The following is a 19754-nucleotide window of genomic DNA, read 5'->3' on the forward strand; positions in this document are numbered from 1 at the left end:
TGAAGCAGCCCAAGCCTTGGAGTTGATGGAACGCATGCTAAAACTCAAAGAACAAGGCTTGCAAGGAGAGCAGATTACTCGGCATTTCATCAAGTGCCGATTGGCACCAATTAAAGAAAGATCCCGTACAGCATTCGAGTTCGACGGCAAACATGATCCCAATCGTGAAGAACCAGACTCTCTGGACTTTAAAATCATGAAGGAGAGAATGTATAAAATTTTCTCAAATGCTATTGTCGTTAGCTACTCACATCAGCTGCCAGTCGTGCCATATAATGCATTCAATCCGCCTCCGCAGGTATGCATCTGAAATCTTCAATCTATGACCAAAACACTATCTTGTCTTCATGTTGAATTAATTAACCGTGGAAGCATCTCATTTAGGAATATGCGTTGATGAAATCTGATCCCCCAATCACTCAGCGCCGGTCGCCTCGTCAGCACACCGTTCAGGGAGGTGGAGGGCCAAAAATCAGACCAGATCCGCAACCTCAAACCTCCAATCCAACTAGACAGACAGGTTCTCGCAAGAGAAAACTGGTGCTCGACAACGATGAAGGTGACGACGATAAATCTGGGGACAAGGGCTCGCCTAATAAATTCCCAAAGCGTACCATGCCCAAGAAAAAACTGGCTGGCCGTCAAATGCCAAAGATTAGAACATCTTCCAGGTATAAACCTCTCAGTACCATCTCCCTTTGACATGTTTCTCTCATAGAGATTACGCCGAATATCGAAAGAACACTTTGCAGGAAACCATCTGACATAGATCCAACTGGAAAAGATCCTAATCCGGCTGTGACGGAACCAAATTTATCCAAAGACGCTGAGCCGACTGCCGAAAATCAGCCGACTGCCGAAAGCCAGCCGACCGGCGCCCATGCTTTGGGTGATAAGGCCGATCCGAGTGACCGGCCACCAACTGGAGACCAGTCGGCAACAGCTGAAACTGCAACAACACAAGAGCCCCCGACTGGAAACCAGTCGGATGTAGGTCCCGATGAAGAAATCCCTGAAGTTGAAGCGCAGACGACAACTTCCCAAGGACCAGAGGCTGGTAAAGACTCAATGATTGGGTCTCTAAATAAAGAACAAGGATCACCTCATGTCCAGCCAGGAACATCCTCAGGTAACACATCCTCTCAAGTGATGCCGATTTAAATAACTTCAGCTTACTCGTCTAATGTCTTGGAAATACATCAGGAACACTAGGCGATGACGAAGAAGCAATTCCTCGCATAAAGGCGGCTGATGACTCCCGTCCTCCTATCTTGCTCAAATGGTGGGACGAGAACTCGCAAGTTGCCGGCATCGTTATAAATCGTCAAAAAGAAGATGAGGAAGTGTGCCAGCTGAAGAAAGCACTTGGAGAAGCCACTCGCATTGTGAATGTAAATCTTCCGGGTGACTGCCTTTAATAACTTTGTTCTTCTCTTTAGCAGAACTGAACCATGATCCATCATGCAGAGAATCCATCTTCGCAATGAGGCCAAGACTACAACTTTGGAAAAGCTGGTTCCTCACTTGGGAACTCTTGAAGCAGTTAGGGACCAGCTGCATGAGGCCAAGGAGTATGCCAAAAAGACAGAGAAGGAGTTAAGGGACCGAATTGCCCAGCTCCAGGATTCGAACTTCGAGCTAAGTGGTTCATCAAAAGGTAATCTTCTAGATCTGTCCCATTAATTTATGCTGTCATAGCTGTATCCTCAAACATTTGGATTTCAAACAGCGCAAGCTACCAGGATGGCTCAAATGGAGAAACAGATTGAAGCCTTGAAAAGAGACAAAGTAGAACTAGCTGCGCAAAGGGACTCGGCCTTGAAAGAGGTTGAAGGTACTGCCAGCTGACAATTTGAACTGTCCTCTCTTTAATGCAGCAGATTCTTATTATAAAATGTGTTTTGTAGACCGTAAAATCAAATCTCAAGCTCAGTTTGATGTCCTGGTTGGTAAGATCAAGAAGCTTGAAGGAGCAAGAGACGAAGTCGCCAATGTCGCTGCACCACTCGTCCAAGCTATGTTCCTTAATAACAGTGGTCCGAGTGCACTTGACGCAACCGAAATCTTTGACAAGCTGAGAGTTGCACCGGATGTATATTTCAAGAATATCAAGAAAGCTGGAAGTATGGGAGCTAGTATGGCATTGGCGATGACCAAATCCTTGTACCCGAGGATTGAAATTGATACCATTGATGGCTTTGCAGACGGGACAAGTGAAGAAGCTGCTCTTGATCTTATCAGTAATGCTCAAAGTGCAGCTGACAAGATTGCAAGCGATGTTGTAGAGCAATTCCGCAACAACGACCTTCAGCCGAGCGATAATAACTCTGATGGTGAAAGGACTGATTCTGACTGAGTGTAAATGTAACAAATGGAGGCTCAATTTGTACAATACTGGTGTATTTATGCTGTGCTTGATAGTTCTAGCCAAATCTTTGATTTCTTAAAAGCTTTTATCAAGCTTTGTTGAGCCTAAAACCCAAAGAAGCTATTAAAAACTTTCAGTCCTCGCAGACTAAGTAGAAAAATCGAACAAGGCAATGATAAACCAAGTAAGCAAATTGAATTGATAAAAGATCACACTCCATTATTATGATAATAGCCCCCGACTGACGACTTCAAGAAGAAAACTTGATGTTGACAGTCAAGATAGGGAGGTACAATGATAAACTTAAGCGTAGAAACGACGAAGATGTTCAATGTTCCAAGAGTTGTCGACGAGAGTACCGTCTTCGCGCTTGAGTCGATAGGAACCTGGCCGGGTGACTTCAGAGATGATAAATGGCCCTTCCCATAGAGGAGATAACTTGTGCCGATCTCGTGTAGTTTGAATTTTCCGCAAAACCAGGTCGCCGACTAAAAAGGCACGAGATCGAACATTGCGATTATGATAACGCCGCAACCCTTGTAAATATCGAGCCGACCGAATCAAAGCTGCTTCGCGGACTTCTTCCAATCGGTGCAAGTCATCCACTCGGTCCTCTTCGTAGCGTTCTTCACGGAAATTTCGAAAGCGCAAAGATTCAAATTCAACTTCACTCGGCAACATTGCTTCTGCCCCATAGACAAGGAAAAAAGGTGACTGGCCTGTGGCCCGACTGGGTGTAGTTCGCAAAGACCAAAGTACCGATGGCAGCTGTTGCACCCATTTGCCGGCATAGGGTTTTAGCCGGTCAAAGACACGCGCTTTAATCCCTTGCAGTATCATGCCATTGGCTCGCTCCACCTGTCCATTGCTCATGGGGTGTGCCACTGAGGCGTAGCAAATCTTAATTCCAAAATCCTCACAAAAGTCTTTAAAAACTCCGCCAGTGAATTGTGTGCCATTATCAGTGATGATCCGATTGGGTACTCCAAATCTATGCACAATGTTGATGAAGAAGTCTCGAGCGTTATCTGCTGTGATTGTGACAACCGGTTTAGCTTCAATCCACTTGGAAAATTTATCAATGGCCACAAAGAGATGCGTGTAACCGCCGACTGCCTTTTTAAACGGGCCAACCATGTCGAGCCCCCAAACCGCAAACGGCCAAGACAGCGGGATTGTTTGCAACTCTTGAGCTGGTAGATGAATTTGTCTGGCGAAAAATTGGCAACCTTCGCACGTGCGCACAATTTTGTCGGCGTCGGACACTGCAGTAGGCCAAAAGAAACCCTGCCGGTAAGCTTTGCCGACAATGGTGCGTGCAGCAGCATGGTTTCCGCATATCCCAGAATGTATGTCTTTCAGCAATTGTCTCCCTTCCTCTAAAGATACGCAGCGTTGCAGAATTCCTGAAGGGCTTTTCTTGTATAACTCAGCTTCATGCATAACATAAAGTTTGCTCCGCCTTGAAATCCGCTCGGCTTCATCTTTGTCTTGAGGGAGTTCTTGAGAAGTCAAAAATCGTATGAGGGGCTCTCGCCAGTCGGCTTCAACCATAGCTACATCATGGGTGCGCGCAACTTGAGTAGCATCTTTGTGAGGTACTGTCGGCGAGTAGAGGTGTTCGACGAAAACATCAGAGGGCGCCACCTCGCGCTTGGATCCAAAATTGGCAAGTCTGTCGGCGGCTTCATTATTGTGTCGAAGAACGTGACTGAGCTCGAGTCCATCGAACTTATCTTCCAATTTGCGTACCTCTTGTCGATATGCCATCATGTTGTCGTCAAGGCAGGACCACTCTTTCATGACTTGGTTGACGACCAGCTGTGAATCGCCTCGAACTATTAGACGCTTTATCCCTAGGGAAATTGCAATCCGCAGCCCATGAAGGAGGGCCTCATACTCGGCGACGTTGTGGGACGCCGAAAAGTGTATCCAAAGCACATAGCTTAATCTTTCTCCAGTTGGGGAAATCAAAACCACTCCTGCTCCAGTGCCCGAAAGTCGTTTTGATCCGTCAAAATGCATGGTCCAGTGCTCCATCTTCTCCGCAGGGGTATCCTCCTGGCACTCGGTCCACTCGGCGACAAAATCAGCTAACGCTTGGGACTTGATTGAAATTCGGGGCTTGAATGATATGTCCAAAGACATCAACTCCAAAGCCCACTTAGCAATCCGTCCGTTTGCTTCGCGGTTGTGCAATATATCACCGAGCGGAAATGATGTGACCACCGTTACCGAGTGACCTTGAAAGTAGTGAGATAGCTTCCTGGCAGTAATTAGAATACCATATAACAGCTTCTGAACCTGAGGGTACCTCGTTTTGGAGTCGGCTAGGACCTCGCTGACAAAATAAATCGGTCGCTGGACTTTTTGGACATGGCCTTCTTCCTCGCGCTCAACGACCAAGACTGTGCTCACAACCTGGGAGGTGGCTGATACATACAGCAACAACGGCTCCTGCGGGCGTGGTGAGGCTAAGACTGGTGGCTCGGTGAGGAGTTTCTTGAAATCTTCGAAGGCCTTCTGTGCTTCGGGTCCCCACTGGAAGTTATCTGTTTTCTTCAGCAGCTTAAAGAAGGGCATCCCCCGCTCGCCAAGTCGTGAAACAAATCGGCTGAGCGCCGCCATGCATCCAGTCAGCTTCTGAACATCTTTCTGGGTACTTGGCGGTTTCATGTTGAGGATAGCAGTAACTTTCTCCGGGTTGGCTTGGATGCCCCTATGAGACACCATAAAGCCAAGCAGCTTCCCTGACGGTACTCCGAAGGTGCACTTTTCAGGGTTCAATTTCATCCTGAAAGCACGGATGCTCGCAAAGGTTTCTTCTAGATCCGAGATCAAATCATCCTTTTGCTTGGTCTTGACGACTACATCATCCACATAGGCTTCAACGTTGCGGCCGATCTGCGTTGAGAAGCATCTCTGGATTATACGTTGATAGGTTGCTCCTGCGTTTTTTAGTCCGAACGGCATGGTGACGTAGCAGTATGCCCCAAAGGGCGTGATGAATGAAGTCTTCAAGCAGTCGGATTCCTTCAGTCGGATCTGATGATACCCCGAGTAGCAATCCAAAAAACTGAGAAGCTCACAGCCGGCGGTCGAGTCGACTACCTGGTCAATGCGAGGCAACCCAAAAGGATCTTTAGGGCAGGTGTCGCGACCGGGAAAATTGCCTTTTCCCGAACGCTAGTGTATTAATCCCCGTCCCAGGAAAAGCCGGGGTACACCATACAAACATGATATAAAAGACACATCTTTATTATATCGGTAATATTTACATTATTACAAAGGCACTTAAGGCCTGACAAACAAAAATAAACAGCAGCGGACTAGCGGCCTACGGCTCCATCTTCACAGGCGCTCAACTGGGGTATAAGCCAGGACTCCACCAAAGACATCTTCTCCAAAGCTTCTCTTACTGAAGAGGGGAAGGATTGAGCAAGAATGAGTACAACCACAGTACTCAGCAAGCCACACCGGAGATGCATAATTAATGCAAGGGAGGTACAAGGGAATAATAATATAGGGATTAAGTTTTGCAGTAAACAGCATTTAAAAGTCACTTAGTTGCCCAAAGCCATTTTGTAAAGACGATCCTAGAGCTACACAGTATTATTAAACAAGGCCGTGAACCCTCACGAACCTGCCTTAACCCAAGGCCTACGATGATTCGGACCGAACTGGCAACCCGACCTGGGTTCCAGCTCGTCCCAAGCCAACCCAGGCCAACCATTCCACATTTTAGTTGTTGAGCAAATTTTAAGAATTAGAACACTGACTTGGGTACATTGCTCGGCTTGCCCATATCCGAGGGCTCGGCTATTCGAATAGATTTACTCTGATCAGAGGTGTACATCTTTACCCACAAGACACATCTCCCTCACGTGCAAACACGTGCCACATACCACCACGGTATACGGACGGAAGACGTGACATAGTTCCCAACCCATCCTAGCCATAAACAAGAGTACCGACCCAATCCCACCTGCGGCCGGGATACCCGGGACAGGCAGGCAGAACTGAGCCCCTAGCAGCAGGGCACCAACCCTCTGCCGTATGACATCTCGACTACCGGGCCGCAGCCCGTGTAGCCTTCATTTGCCCTGGAGAATGTCCATCGACGCCCGACTTCATCCATCTCCAATCCGTGTACTTTTGTTTATGACTAGACTGAGCCACAAACTAAGCCTTACCCATTAGACATGTGGAAGTACGGTAGTGCTTTGCAATAGAGGCCCGAGCTTAATCCTTATAGTGGCCGGGGTGCTACTTCCCGCAACTGGCATGCACCCAAACCCCACCGAAAACAGGTTTTAGGGGTTTTGAAAGAGGAAGAGAGGTGTGTGTCCAATTCCACATTAAACCAACCATTCCATAGTGTCCAAATGATATGAGAATTCCCAAAGTCTAAAGTTATAAAAACCACCTAATGTTGTCCTATTTAATCAGCGAAGCATCTACCTAAATTCAAACTAGTGGAACCAGGAATAGAGTGTCCACTAGTTGGGGTTTTGTTTACTCTAGGGTGAACAAGGAAATAATAACAATAACAATAATAATAAGGTCATAACAAAGGTAAATAGGTATGGCTAGATAAAACAGTGATAACGCGGGAATTTAAATAAAGCGATAATGCAATAATTTAAATCAACATAATTTTACAAACTGGGATTCGATATGTTCAAGGATGATGCGACTTGCCTTGCTCGCTTTCCCAAACGACGGCTTCGACTTCCACGAAGAGCGGATCTTCCGAAGCTGCAGCGTCTACACGACCAACGGAAAAGAAAAGGCTTTTACTCTAATAAACTCCAAACAACAAGCAGGAACAAAGCACAAAAATGGGTTCTTTACATCTTAAGGAAAAATTAGAGACTTGAACGGTCCAATTCCGAGTTCAAATGGCCAAGATATGGCCATTTGAAGTTTATATGCTCTTTAAATGGATATTTACGAATTTCTTCATTTAAATTTTCAATTAAAAAAACCCATTTATTGCGTCAGCCAAGGGAGGGGACGCGCGGACCGGGTCCACGGGGGTGGGGGCCCACGCGTCAGCCGCTCGGTCCACGGTGGACCGGGCGCACGCGGCTGGCGGCGGTCGGCGCCGTGGGTCCCACGCGTCAGCCGCACCCGCGGGCGCGGGCGGCTGACGGCCGGGCCCACTTGGCAGCCGCGAGGGCGCGCCCGAGGGCGGCCTCGCCGGCACGGCCGACGGGAGCGGCGCGCCCGCGCCCCGATGGTCACCGCCGGCGACCATCGGCGCGGCGGAGCGGCGCCCGAGAGAGAGGAGGGAAGGGGGAAGGCGAACGGCGGTCCTCGGCTCACCCCGGGACAACGACGACGACGAGAACGGCGGCCGGAGCGGAGGAAAGCGGCGGCGCGGCTCGGGATGACGATGACGGCGGCGCTCCGACGGTCGGCGGGCGAAGCGGAGGCGCGGACGGAGTCGGCAACCACTCGGCGAAGCCGAAGGAGGGGTCGCCGAGTCGGAAGGAGGACCGGAGCGACGGCGGCGGCGGAACGGAGCTCGGCGGCGACGGCGGAGAGAGAGGAGCACGGCGCGAGCACGATTCCGACGGCGAGAGCGAGCGGTGAACGGCGGAAACGGAAGAGCGAAGCACGGGGATCGAATATATAGCAACGGGAGGGGGAGAGCGCGGCCGGGGAGAGAGGAAACCGCGCGCGGAGATCTCGGGCGCCATTGAAGACGCCGGCGAACTTCGCGGGATGAATCCGGACGAATCCGAGGGAGAGAGAGAGGGAAAAGAGGGGGAATCGGGAGAGGGAAACGCGGGGAGTAATTCCCCTCTCTTTAATGCGCGCGGGGACGGCGGGATGCGGCGCAATCCGCGGCGGCGGCGGCGCTAGGGCACGGGCGCGGCGGCGGGCGCGGCGGGAGGAAGGCGATGACAGGTGGGCCCCACCCGTCAGCGAGAGTGGCGGGCGGGCCCGCCTGTCAGCGGCGCGCGCGCGCGGGGAGCCGATGGGCCGCGGGAGAGGAGAGAGAGAGGGAGAGGGAAGTGGGCCGAGCCGGCCCAAGAAGGGAGGAGGAGGGGGAAAAGACTTCTTTTAGGATTTTCTTTTTATAAACCTTTTCAACTTTGTTTATTTCTTTTCAATTATTATTTGTGCTCTGAAAATTCCACTAAAATTTGAGGGCTCCTTTTAGACCAAGGAGAATTTAACAAAAATTCTCCGGGCCATATTTGAATTTTTCTTGTACGTATTTTAGTGTTTGCCAATTTCTTTTCGAATTTTAATTAATTCTATTATTCCTTTTAGAAGATGATTTTTATTTTGGGATGAATTTATCAGGACGTGACAAATCCACCCCCCTTACAAGAATCTCGTCCCCGAGATTCGAGGAGGCTAGCAAGAAGATAGGTTGGGCGGTCTTCTCTTCTTGTTTGACTTCTTCCGTTGCGTCTTGACGAACTTCCAGCAAAACTTTACCACTCGGAACTGCTTGGCTTGACCTCCTGTTGCGGATGGAATCTTCTCTTCACCTGACTTGGACCAGGGTGCACCTTTTGGCTGACTCAGACTAGGTTGCGGTAGTTCAGTGATGCTTCCGTTCCAGAACTTCTCATGATTCATATCTTCGGAGTCAACCTCGGACAAGTTATCAACTTCATGTCATGCGTCGAGATCAGCTCGTCATTACTAAGATACCATGCTTGTCATTTGCTTCTAACTCGCCACCAACTGCCTCATATTAGCTTTCCTGGTCTCCGGGTGATAGCTACTTCTGCTATTTGATGCAAGGGTCGATAACTTTGCCTTTGAATTATGCTTCCCAGGGGAGCCAACTTATCCTACTTGATATACTTTGACGTCTTCCCAAATGGCTTTACTGCTGGATTTGTTATTGTCTAATTATTATCCTGCCAAATCTGAAGCTTCGTTGTTAGAGGTGATCTTAATCTGACCTCTGTAGACTATCTTCGAACATATCACTTGGTTCATAACTGGGAATAGCTCCCACGAACAAGCAACTCGGATTCACTTTCTTTACATTCAGTTTACTTCCCATTATTATCTTCAGGTTGTCCTCACTTAGCATTCAACGTATTCCTTTACACCTTTAATCTTGATGTGTTCTTTCCCATTGGATCATCTCCCAAGACATGGCATTACCTGGTAACTGGTGCTTGCACTTTTCACTCCGTGTAGCATCTGATACCGAGTTGAAGATTTCACTCCTTGCCTTCATAGAAACATTTTTACCTAGGTCCTCTTGCTTACTTAATGACAAGGTGGCTGTTGTGGGGCAATTACAATTAGGGGTCTTCCTTGAGCGATGCAGAGCATGTTTCTGTTTATCAATCACCTTTCGGCCTACTTCTTTTATGCTAGAGAACATCTTTGCCAATCTCTTTTATCAATCATCTTTCGGCTTATCTCTAACAGGTGGTATTCTTTAATGTGGATTGCGGACGCTTCTGGGGATGATGAGGTCCTTTGGCTTGCTGCCTTTCAGTGGAACCTTGATGTGGTTCGTCAAAAGCTGCACTGACTACCTTCAGGGAAATACATTGCCTGCTATCTGTATCTATACCACTAGGGTTTAATTGCCGATGGTCATCTTTAGTGCTTCCTCGAGATGGGGAGCATCCAAATTGTTCTTCTGCCACATCACCTTTGACCTTTTTCTGATACCAGATAAACTAATTACCAACCCTCGACTATTATGTTCTCAAATATTGATGTCTCCTGGATCTCCTTATCTGTTGGCAGGTATATCCGATCTTATCAACGTAGAGGTATGGCAGGTACCCTTATGGGTTTCATCCAACAATCCTTATCTTGATCTGTAAAAGGCGTATCCCAACTCCTATCCTCAACTACTGTCTCGTTGGCTTTTTAACCCAACACAGTTTAATTGGTTTTCTTTTCCATCAACAGGTTGGTTATTAACTCGAGGTTGGAACATAGTTCCTCTGAAATGAGACCCTAGGTCTCCTATGTCAGTAAACAATTATACACATGATCACATATCCGCATCTTCCAAAAGAATCCTCTTAGGACTTGTTTTTATTACAAATTTCTCCCATATTACATGAATACAAGGCACTGCCTTAAACAAAAAGGGACGGTGCTTAACATCGGTACATTGTATCCTCAACATGAATCATCCATAAGCATAGCAAGCTCACTGTTTATAGACATGAATATATTTCTGTATTACATGATTGCTGCAAACTTTCGATTACACCATGATAAGTAGCGGACTGAAAACCACAAACATGGCTGCTCATTTTGATTCTGGAGAGATATAGCTGGCATTGTTCCAGTGACTGCATCCTCGATTGGTTCTGTGATGATGTGATAGGACTGCATAATGCTATCATTCACAGGAGAAGCTTCCTTCTGATTGCTGGTTGAAGCGGATGACGGTCTTCTGCTTGGTATCGCCCTCCGGAGGTTGATTGCCCTTGGCTCGGCCTGAAGTAGGTCGGGGAGAGACACAACTTCTTCCATCTACGACAATTCTTTGCTGAGGCTGTCGATGCAGAGAATGGTTGCTAAGATTTATTGCCAAGTCAGGTGCAGCAGGAGGAGCATTGGTGCATTGTTTCTGCTATGGGTTCTGATTAACACGAGGCCTTACGGGTACGGCGTTTGCTCCAGTGACCACAATACGATTGGAATGTCTGCTTCGTGTAAATTGGCGGTAATGTGGAGGTCGATTTTGCCTTGGTTGGGGACAGTTTTTGGAGTAATGCCCTTCTTCACTGCAGTTGTAACAAACAATAACTTTCTTACACTCGGGTTCTTCATCTTGTACTTGATTTCTCAGCTGCTGTATTGGAACTTCCAAAGGTACAACGCAGATACTGGCCTCTGTCTTGTCAGCTGGTGGCTGGGGCTGAAATTGAGCATTGACACCTTGTGGTAGTGCACTCATTGGAATTGGAGTTGTTGCAACGCGGGCTATAGGACTGCTTCGGGATGCATGGATGACAATTCGTTGAGGAGCAAGCTTCTGATTGCAGGGAGTTGCGTGGACTGACGTGCCGGCAGCTATGTTTCTCGGTTTTGGGCACTTGTCGGCGAAATGACCCATTCCTTGACAATTGAAGCAACAGATGTCTTCCCGGACTCGGCATTTTCTTTTCTCATTTCGATTCCTCTGTCCTGGCACTGGAGTTAGGCTGAAATGGTGATCTTGGCGGGGATGTGTGTTGCCTTGATGCTTCTCTCCGTTGGAACTGGCGGGTTGGTTGGCCATCTTCTTCGTCAGCAGAAAACTGAATTGACAATCTTTTGGTACATGATCAGTTCCTTCACAGAAGAAACAAGTGATCCTGCTCGTTGGACACCTGTCGGGCGGATGGTCTTCCTCACAATGAACGCATGTAGAGGCACACGAGCTGGCAACATGACCGATTTCTCCACAACGAGAGCATGCCTTAAGTTCTATTTTATCTTCATCATCTGAGGAGACTTGATCTGAATCTTCACTATCAGACACTCTACCTCCACTAGCTAAAAGATGCTCTGTCAACTGTTGTGCACCTCGGAAGGAATCTCTTCTCTGATGTTTTGTCATTCCTGGTGGAGGCCATTCTGTGCTGGTAATGATCATCTTACGGACTTCATCTTCGGTTCGCATTGGTGCTTTTCTTTTCTGCTGAGGACAGTTCCTTGCATAGTGCCCTTGCTCATCACACATAAAACAGATGATACTTGCTTCTTTTGGGTCAACATGTGGCATGGCATGAGGGGCCTTCTGGGATGTTGGCGGTGCGCTGACTTGTGGTGTGAGTGCTTGGACTGCCTCCAACTGCACTTGAGGTTGCATCTGACTCGGGTTCAAAATTGGCATCCGATGCTGCTGTAGTATCTCTATAAGCAATTGGTTCTGGTTAATCAGGTGTTGGACCACTGCCACACAACTGGTGTCTGGTGCTTCATTCACTCGGGAGCTTGAGGTACCAATGTCCTGACTTCTGACCTTATTGCCTTTCTCATTGTCAGCCATCTGTTGCAAAGGTTTGGAGAGGAAGAGAGGGAAAACGAAGGGGAGAGACAGATTAGAAACTAAGGATAGGACCTTAACAGATCTAAGTCTTTTGCTGTTATGATGTATGTTAGGCTTATTCTGCAAGTTGATTAAGCAAACAACCTAGCATGGTTACATCACAACCCACCGATGCAAACCACGCGCTACACACACAAGCAAGAAACACACGACTAACGACACTACCCTAGAGGGTGGCTTAGGTTCTGCGACGGGTTCTCCAAGATCTTCACTCCTGCTTCTTCTCAGCTGGCTTCACTGCTTCCTCCACTTCGCTAGCGGATCCTGCAGCCTTCTGGAGCTTCGGCAGACAATTGACGACATCTTCTTCTTTGCAAAACTAACCATCTAGTACTAGTTGAAATTTGAAGAAGGAAGAAAAGGGTAAACCTTTTGCAAATAGCATTAGGGGAAGAAGAAAAGAGGAACTTTCGCAAATAGTTTTATTTATAAAATATGTCCTTAGGTTTTATCCACTTGGCTTATCCTACAGTCGAGACGGCTCTGATACCAGCTTGTCGCGACCGGGAAAATTGCCTTTTCCCGAACGCTAGTGTATTAATCCCCGTCCCAGGAAAAGCCGGGGTACACCATACAAACATGATATAAAAGACACATCTTTATTATATCGGTAATATTTACATTATTACAAAGGCACTTAAGGCCTGACAAACAAAAATAAACAGCAGCGGACTAGCGGCCTACGGCTCCATCTTCACAGGCGCTCAACTGGGGTATAAGCCAGGACTCCACCAAAGACATCTTCTCCAAAGCTTCTCTTACTGAAGAGGGGAAGGATTGAGCAAGAATGAGTACAACCACAGTACTCAGCAAGCCACACCGGAGATGCATAATTAATGCAAGGGAGGTACAAGGGAATAATAATATAGGGATTAAGTTTTGCAGTAAACAGCATTTAAAAGTCACTTAGTTGCCCAAAGCCATTTTGTAAAGACGATCCTAGAGCTACACAGTATTATTAAACAAGGCCGTGAACCCTCACGAACCTGCCTTAACCCAAGGCCTACGATGATTCGGACCGAACTGGCAACCCGACCTGGGTTCCAGCTCGTCCCAAGCCAACCCAGGCCAACCATTCCACATTTTAGTTGTTGAGCAAATTTTAAGAATTAGAACACTGACTTGGGTACATTGCTCGGCTTGCCCATATCCGAGGGCTCGGCTATTCGAATAGATTTACTCTGATCAGAGGTGTACATCTTTACCCACAAGACACATCTCCCTCACGTGCAAACACGTGCCACATACCACCACGGTATACGGACGGAAGACGTGACATAGTTCCCAACCCATCCTAGCCATAAACAAGAGTACCGACCCAATCCCACCTGCGGCCGGGATACCCGGGACAGGCAGGCAGAACTGAGCCCCTAGCAGCAGGGCACCAACCCTCTGCCGTATGACATCTCGACTACCGGGCCGCAGCCCGTGTAGCCTTCATTTGCCTTGGAGAATGTCCATCGACGCCCGACTTCATCCATCTCCAATCCGTGTACTTTTGTTTATGACTAGACTGAGCCACAAACTAAGCCTTACCCATTAGACATGTGGAAGTACGGTAGTGCTTTGCAACAGAGGCCCGAGCTTAATCCTTATAGTGGCCGGGGTGCTACTTCCCGCAACTGGCATGCACCCAAACCCCACCGAAAACAGGTTTTAGGGGTTTTGAAAGAGGAAGAGAGGTGTGTGTCCAATTCCACATTAAACCAACCATTCCATAGTGTCCAAATGATATGAGAATTCCCAAAGTCTAAAGTTATAAAAACCACCTAATGTTGTCCTATTTAATCAGCGAAGCATCTACCTAAATTCAAACTAGTGGAACCAGGAATAGAGTGTCCACTAGTTGGGGTTTTGTTTACTCTAGGGTGAACAAGGAAATAATAACAATAACAATAATAATAAGGTCATAACAAAGGTAAATAGGTATGGCTAGATAAAACAGTGATAACGCGGGAATTTAAATAAAGCGATAATGCAATAATTTAAATCAACATAATTTTACAAACTGGGATTCGATATGTTCAAGGATGATGCGACTTGCCTTGCTCGCTTTCCCAAACGACGGCTTCGACTTCCACGAAGAGCGGATCTTCCGAAGCTGCAGCGTCTACACGACCAACGGAAAAGAAAAGGCTTTTACTCTAATAAACTCCAAACAACAAGCAGGAACAAAGCACAAAAATGGGTTCTTTACATCTTAAGGAAAAATTAGAGACTTGAACGGTCCAATTCCGAGTTCAAATGGCCAAGATATGGCCATTTGAAGTTTATATGCTCTTTAAATGGATATTTACGAATTTCTTCATTTAAATTTTCAATTAAAAAAACCCATTTATTGCGTCAGCCGAGGGAGGGGACGCGCGGACCGGGTCCACGGGGGTGGGGGCCCACGCGTCAGCCGCTCGGTCCACGGTGGACCGGGCGCACGCGGCTGGCGGCGGTCGGCGCCGTGGGTCCCACGCGTCAGCCGCACCCGCGGGCGCGGGCGGCTGACGGCCGGGCCCACTTGGCAGCCGCGAGGGCGCGCCCGAGGGCGGCCTCGCCGGCACGGCCGACGGGAGCGGCGCGCCCGCGCCCCGATGGTCACCGCCGGCGACCATCGGCGCGGCGGAGCGGCGCCCGAGAGAGAGGAGGGAAGGGGGAAGGCGAACGGCGGTCCTCGGCTCACCCCGGGACAACGACGACGACGAGAACGGCGGCCGGAGCGGAGGAAAGCGGCGGCGCGGCTCGGGATGACGATGACGGCGGCGCTCCGACGGTCGGCGGGCGAAGCGGAGGCGCGGACGGAGTCGGCAACCACTCGGCGAAGCCGAAGGAGGGGTCGCCGAGTCGGAAGGAGGACCGGAGCGACGGCGGCGGCGGAACGGAGCTCGGCGGCGACGGCGGAGAGAGAGGAGCACGGCGCGAGCACGATTCCGACGGCGAGAGCGAGCGGTGAACGGCGGAAACGGAAGAGCGAAGCACGGGGATCGAATATATAGCAACGGGAGGGGGAGAGCGCGGCCGGGGAGAGAGGAAACCGCGCGCGGAGATCTCGGGCGCCATTGAAGACGCCGGCGAACTTCGCGGGATGAATCCGGACGAATCCGAGGGAGAGAGAGAGGGAAAAGAGGGGGAATCGGGAGAGGGAAACGCGGGGAGTAATTCCCCTCTCTTTAATGCGCGCGGGGACGGCGGGATGCGGCGCAATCCGCGGCGGCGGCGGCGCTAGGGCACGGGCGCGGCGGCGGGCGCGGCGGGAGGAAGGCGATGACAGGTGGGCCCCACCCGTCAGCGAGAGTGGCGGGCGGGCCCGCCTGTCAGCGGCGCGCGCGCGCGGGGAGCCGATGGGCCGCGGGAGAGGAGAGAGAGAGGGAGAGGGAAGTGGGCCGAGCCGGCCCAAGAAGGGAGGAGGAGGGGGAAAAGACTTCTTTTAGGATTTTCTTTTTATAAACCTTTTCAACTTTGTTTATTTCTTTTCAATTATTATTTGTGCTCTGAAAATTCCACTAAAATTTGAGGGCTCCTTTTAGACCAAGGAGAATTTAACAAAAATTCTCCGGGCCATATTTGAATTTTTCTTGTACGTATTTTAGTGTTTGCCAATTTCTTTTCGAATTTTAATTAATTCTATTATTCCTTTTAGAAGATGATTTTTATTTTGGGATGAATTTATCAGGACGTGACAAATCCACCCCCCTTACAAGAATCTCGTCCCCGAGATTCGAGGAGGCTAGCAAGAAGATAGGTTGGGCGGTCTTCTCTTCTTGTTTGACTTCTTCCGTTGCGTCTTGACGAACTTCCAGCAAAACTTTACCACTCGGAACTGCTTGGCTTGACCTCCTGTTGCGGATGGAATCTTCTCTTCACCTGACTTGGACCAGGGTGCACCTTTTGGCTGACTCAGACTAGGTTGCGGTAGTTCAGTGATGCTTCCGTTCCAGAACTTCTCATGATTCATATCTTCGGAGTCAACCTCGGACAAGTTATCAACTTCATGTCATGCGTCGAGATCAGCTCGTCATTACTAAGATACCATGCTTGTCATTTGCTTCTAACTCGCCACCAACTGCCTCATATTAGCTTTCCTGGTCTCCGGGTGATAGCTACTTCTGCTATTTGATGCAAGGGTCGATAACTTTGCCTTTGAATTATGCTTCCCAGGGGAGCCAACTTATCCTACTTGATATACTTTGACGTCTTCCCAAATGGCTTTACTGCTGGATTTGTTATTGTCTAATTATTATCCTGCCAAATCTGAAGCTTCGTTGTTAGAGGTGATCTTAATCTGACCTCTGTAGACTATCTTCGAACATATCACTTGGTTCATAACTGGGAATAGCTCCCACGAACAAGCAACTCGGATTCACTTTCTTTACATTCAGTTTACTTCCCATTATTATCTTCAGGTTGTCCTCACTTAGCATTCAACGTATTCCTTTACACCTTTAATCTTGATGTGTTCTTTCCCATTGGATCATCTCCCAAGACATGGCATTACCTGGTAACTGGTGCTTGCACTTTTCACTCCGTGTAGCATCTGATACCGAGTTGAAGATTTCACTCCTTGCCTTCATAGAAACATTTTTACCTAGGTCCTCTTGCTTACTTAATGACAAGGTGGCTGTTGTGGGGCAATTACAATTAGGGGTCTTCCTTGAGCGATGCAGAGCATGTTTCTGTTTATCAATCACCTTTCGGCCTACTTCTTTTATGCTAGAGAACATCTTTGCCAATCTCTTTTATCAATCATCTTTCGGCTTATCTCTAACAGGTGGTATTCTTTAATGTGGATTGCGGACGCTTCTGGGGATGATGAGGTCCTTTGGCTTGCTGCCTTTCAGTGGAACCTTGATGTGGTTCGTCAAAAGCTGCACTGACTACCTTCAGGGAAATACATTGCCTGCTATCTGTATCTATACCACTAGGGTTTAATTGCCGATGGTCATCTTTAGTGCTTCCTCGAGATGGGGAGCATCCAAATTGTTCTTCTGCCACATCACCTTTGACCTTTTTCTGATACCAGATAAACTAATTACCAACCCTCGACTATTATGTTCTCAAATATTGATGTCTCCTGGATCTCCTTATCTGTTGGCAGGTATATCCGATCTTATCAACGTAGAGGTATGGCAGGTACCCTTATGGGTTTCATCCAACAATCCTTATCTTGATCTGTAAAAGGCGTATCCCAACTCCTATCCTCAACTACTGTCTCGTTGGCTTTTTAACCCAACACAGTTTAATTGGTTTTCTTTTCCATCAACAGGTTGGTTATTAACTCGAGGTTGGAACATAGTTCCTCTGAAATGAGACCCTAGGTCTCCTATGTCAGTAAACAATTATACACATGATCACATATCCGCATCTTCCAAAAGAATCCTCTTAGGACTTGTTTTTATTACAAATTTCTCCCATATTACATGAATACAAGGCACTGCCTTAAACAAAAAGGGACGGTGCTTAACATCGGTACATTGTATCCTCAACATGAATCATCCATAAGCATAGCAAGCTCACTGTTTATAGACATGAATATATTTCTGTATTACATGATTGCTGCAAACTTTCGATTACACCATGATAAGTAGCGGACTGAAAACCACAAACATGGCTGCTCATTTTGATTCTGGAGAGATATAGCTGGCATTGTTCCAGTGACTGCATCCTCGATTGGTTCTGTGATGATGTGATAGGACTGCATAATGCTATCATTCACAGGAGAAGCTTCCTTCTGATTGCTGGTTGAAGCGGATGACGGTCTTCTGCTTGGTATCGCCCTCCGGAGGTTGATTGCCCTTGGCTCGGCCTGAAGTAGGTCGGGGAGAGACACAACTTCTTCCATCTACGACAATTCTTTGCTGAGGCTGTCGATGCAGAGAATGGTTGCTAAGATTTATTGCCAAGTCAGGTGCAGCAGGAGGAGCATTGGTGCATTGTTTCTGCTATGGGTTCTGATTAACACGAGGCCTTACGGGTACGGCGTTTGCTCCAGTGACCACAATACGATTGGAATGTCTGCTTCGTGTAAATTGGCGGTAATGTGGAGGTCGATTTTGCCTTGGTTGGGGACAGTTTTTGGAGTAATGCCCTTCTTCACTGCAGTTGTAACAAACAATAACTTTCTTACACTCGGGTTCTTCATCTTGTACTTGATTTCTCAGCTGCTGTATTGGAACTTCCAAAGGTACAACGCAGATACTGGCCTCTGTCTTGTCAGCTGGTGGCTGGGGCTGAAATTGAGCATTGACACCTTGTGGTAGTGCACTCATTGGAATTGGAGTTGTTGCAACGCGGGCTATAGGACTGCTTCGGGATGCATGGATGACAATTCGTTGAGGAGCAAGCTTCTGATTGCAGGGAGTTGCGTGGACTGACGTGCCGGCAGCTATGTTTCTCGGTTTTGGGCACTTGTCGGCGAAATGACCCATTCCTTGACAATTGAAGCAACAGATGTCTTCCCGGACTCGGCATTTTCTTTTCTTATTTCGATTCCTCTGTCCTGGCACTGGAGTTAGGCTGAAATGGTGATCTTGGCGGGGATGTGTGTTGCCTTGATGCTTCTCTCCGTTGGAACTGGCGGGTTGGTTGGCCATCTTCTTCGTCAGCAGAAAACTGAATTGACAATCTTTTGGTACATGATCAGTTCCTTCACAGAAGAAACAAGTGATCCTGCTCGTTGGACACCTGTCGGGCGGATGGTCTTCCTCACAATGAACGCATGTAGAGGCACACGAGCTGGCAACATGACCGATTTCTCCACAACGAGAGCATGCCTTAAGTTCTATTTTATCTTCATCATCTGAGGAGACTTGATCTGAATCTTCACTATCAGACACTCTACCTCCACTAGCTAAAAGATGCTCTGTCAACTGTTGTGCACCTCGGAAGGAATCTCTTCTCTGATGTTTTGTCATTCCTGGTGGAGGCCATTCTGTGCTGGTAATGATCATCTTACGGACTTCATCTTCGGTTCGCATTGGTGCTTTTCTTTTCTGCTGAGGACAGTTCCTTGCATAGTGCCCTTGCTCATCACACATAAAACAGATGATACTTGCTTCTTTTGGGTCAACATGTGGCATGGCATGAGGGGCCTTCTGGGATGTTGGCGGTGCGCTGACTTGTGGTGTGAGTGCTTGGACTGCCTCCAACTGCACTTGAGGTTGCATCTGACTCGGGTTCAAAATTGGCATCCGATGCTGCTGTAGTATCTCTATAAGCAATTGGTTCTGGTTAATCAGGTGTTGGACCACTGCCACACAACTGGTGTCTGGTGCTTCATTCACTCGGGAGCTTGAGGTACCAATGTCCTGACTTCTGACCTTATTGCCTTTCTCATTGTCAGCCATCTGTTGC

General features: G+C 48.1%; 1 protein-coding gene across 1 annotated transcript; it reads left to right on the plus strand.

Moving 5' to 3' along the window:
• The first annotated feature begins 396 nt into the window (after positions 1 to 396).
• On the plus strand, positions 397 to 2356 carry LOC136351838 (golgin candidate 1-like). Its single transcript, XM_066304261.1, has 6 exons — positions 397 to 671; positions 753 to 1129; positions 1204 to 1380; positions 1544 to 1657; positions 1730 to 1834; positions 2205 to 2356. The coding sequence occupies exons 1-6, from the start codon at positions 397 to 399 to the stop codon at positions 2354 to 2356; spliced, it is 1200 nt and encodes a 399-aa protein (XP_066160358.1).
• The last annotated feature ends 17398 nt before the right edge of the window (positions 2357 to 19754 follow it).

The sequence above is a fragment of the Oryza sativa genome, chromosome 9 (genome assembly GCF_034140825.1).
Source record: "Oryza sativa Japonica Group chromosome 9, ASM3414082v1".
NCBI lineage: Eukaryota > Viridiplantae > Streptophyta > Magnoliopsida > Poales > Poaceae > Oryza > Oryza sativa.

What these genes read in the sequence shown, in the direction of transcription:
- LOC136351838 (XM_066304261.1), top strand. Translation starts at nt 397, where the DNA reads ATGAAATCTGATCCCCCAATCACTCAGCGCCGGTCGCCTCGTCAGCAC. An exon ending in AAGATTAGAACATCTTCCAG is followed by an intron (nt 672 to 752) that starts GTATAAACCTCT and finishes AACACTTTGCAG; the next exon opens with GAAACCATCTGACATAGATC. An exon ending in CCAGCCAGGAACATCCTCAG is followed by an intron (nt 1,130 to 1,203) that starts GTAACACATCCT and finishes GAAATACATCAG; the next exon opens with GAACACTAGGCGATGACGAA.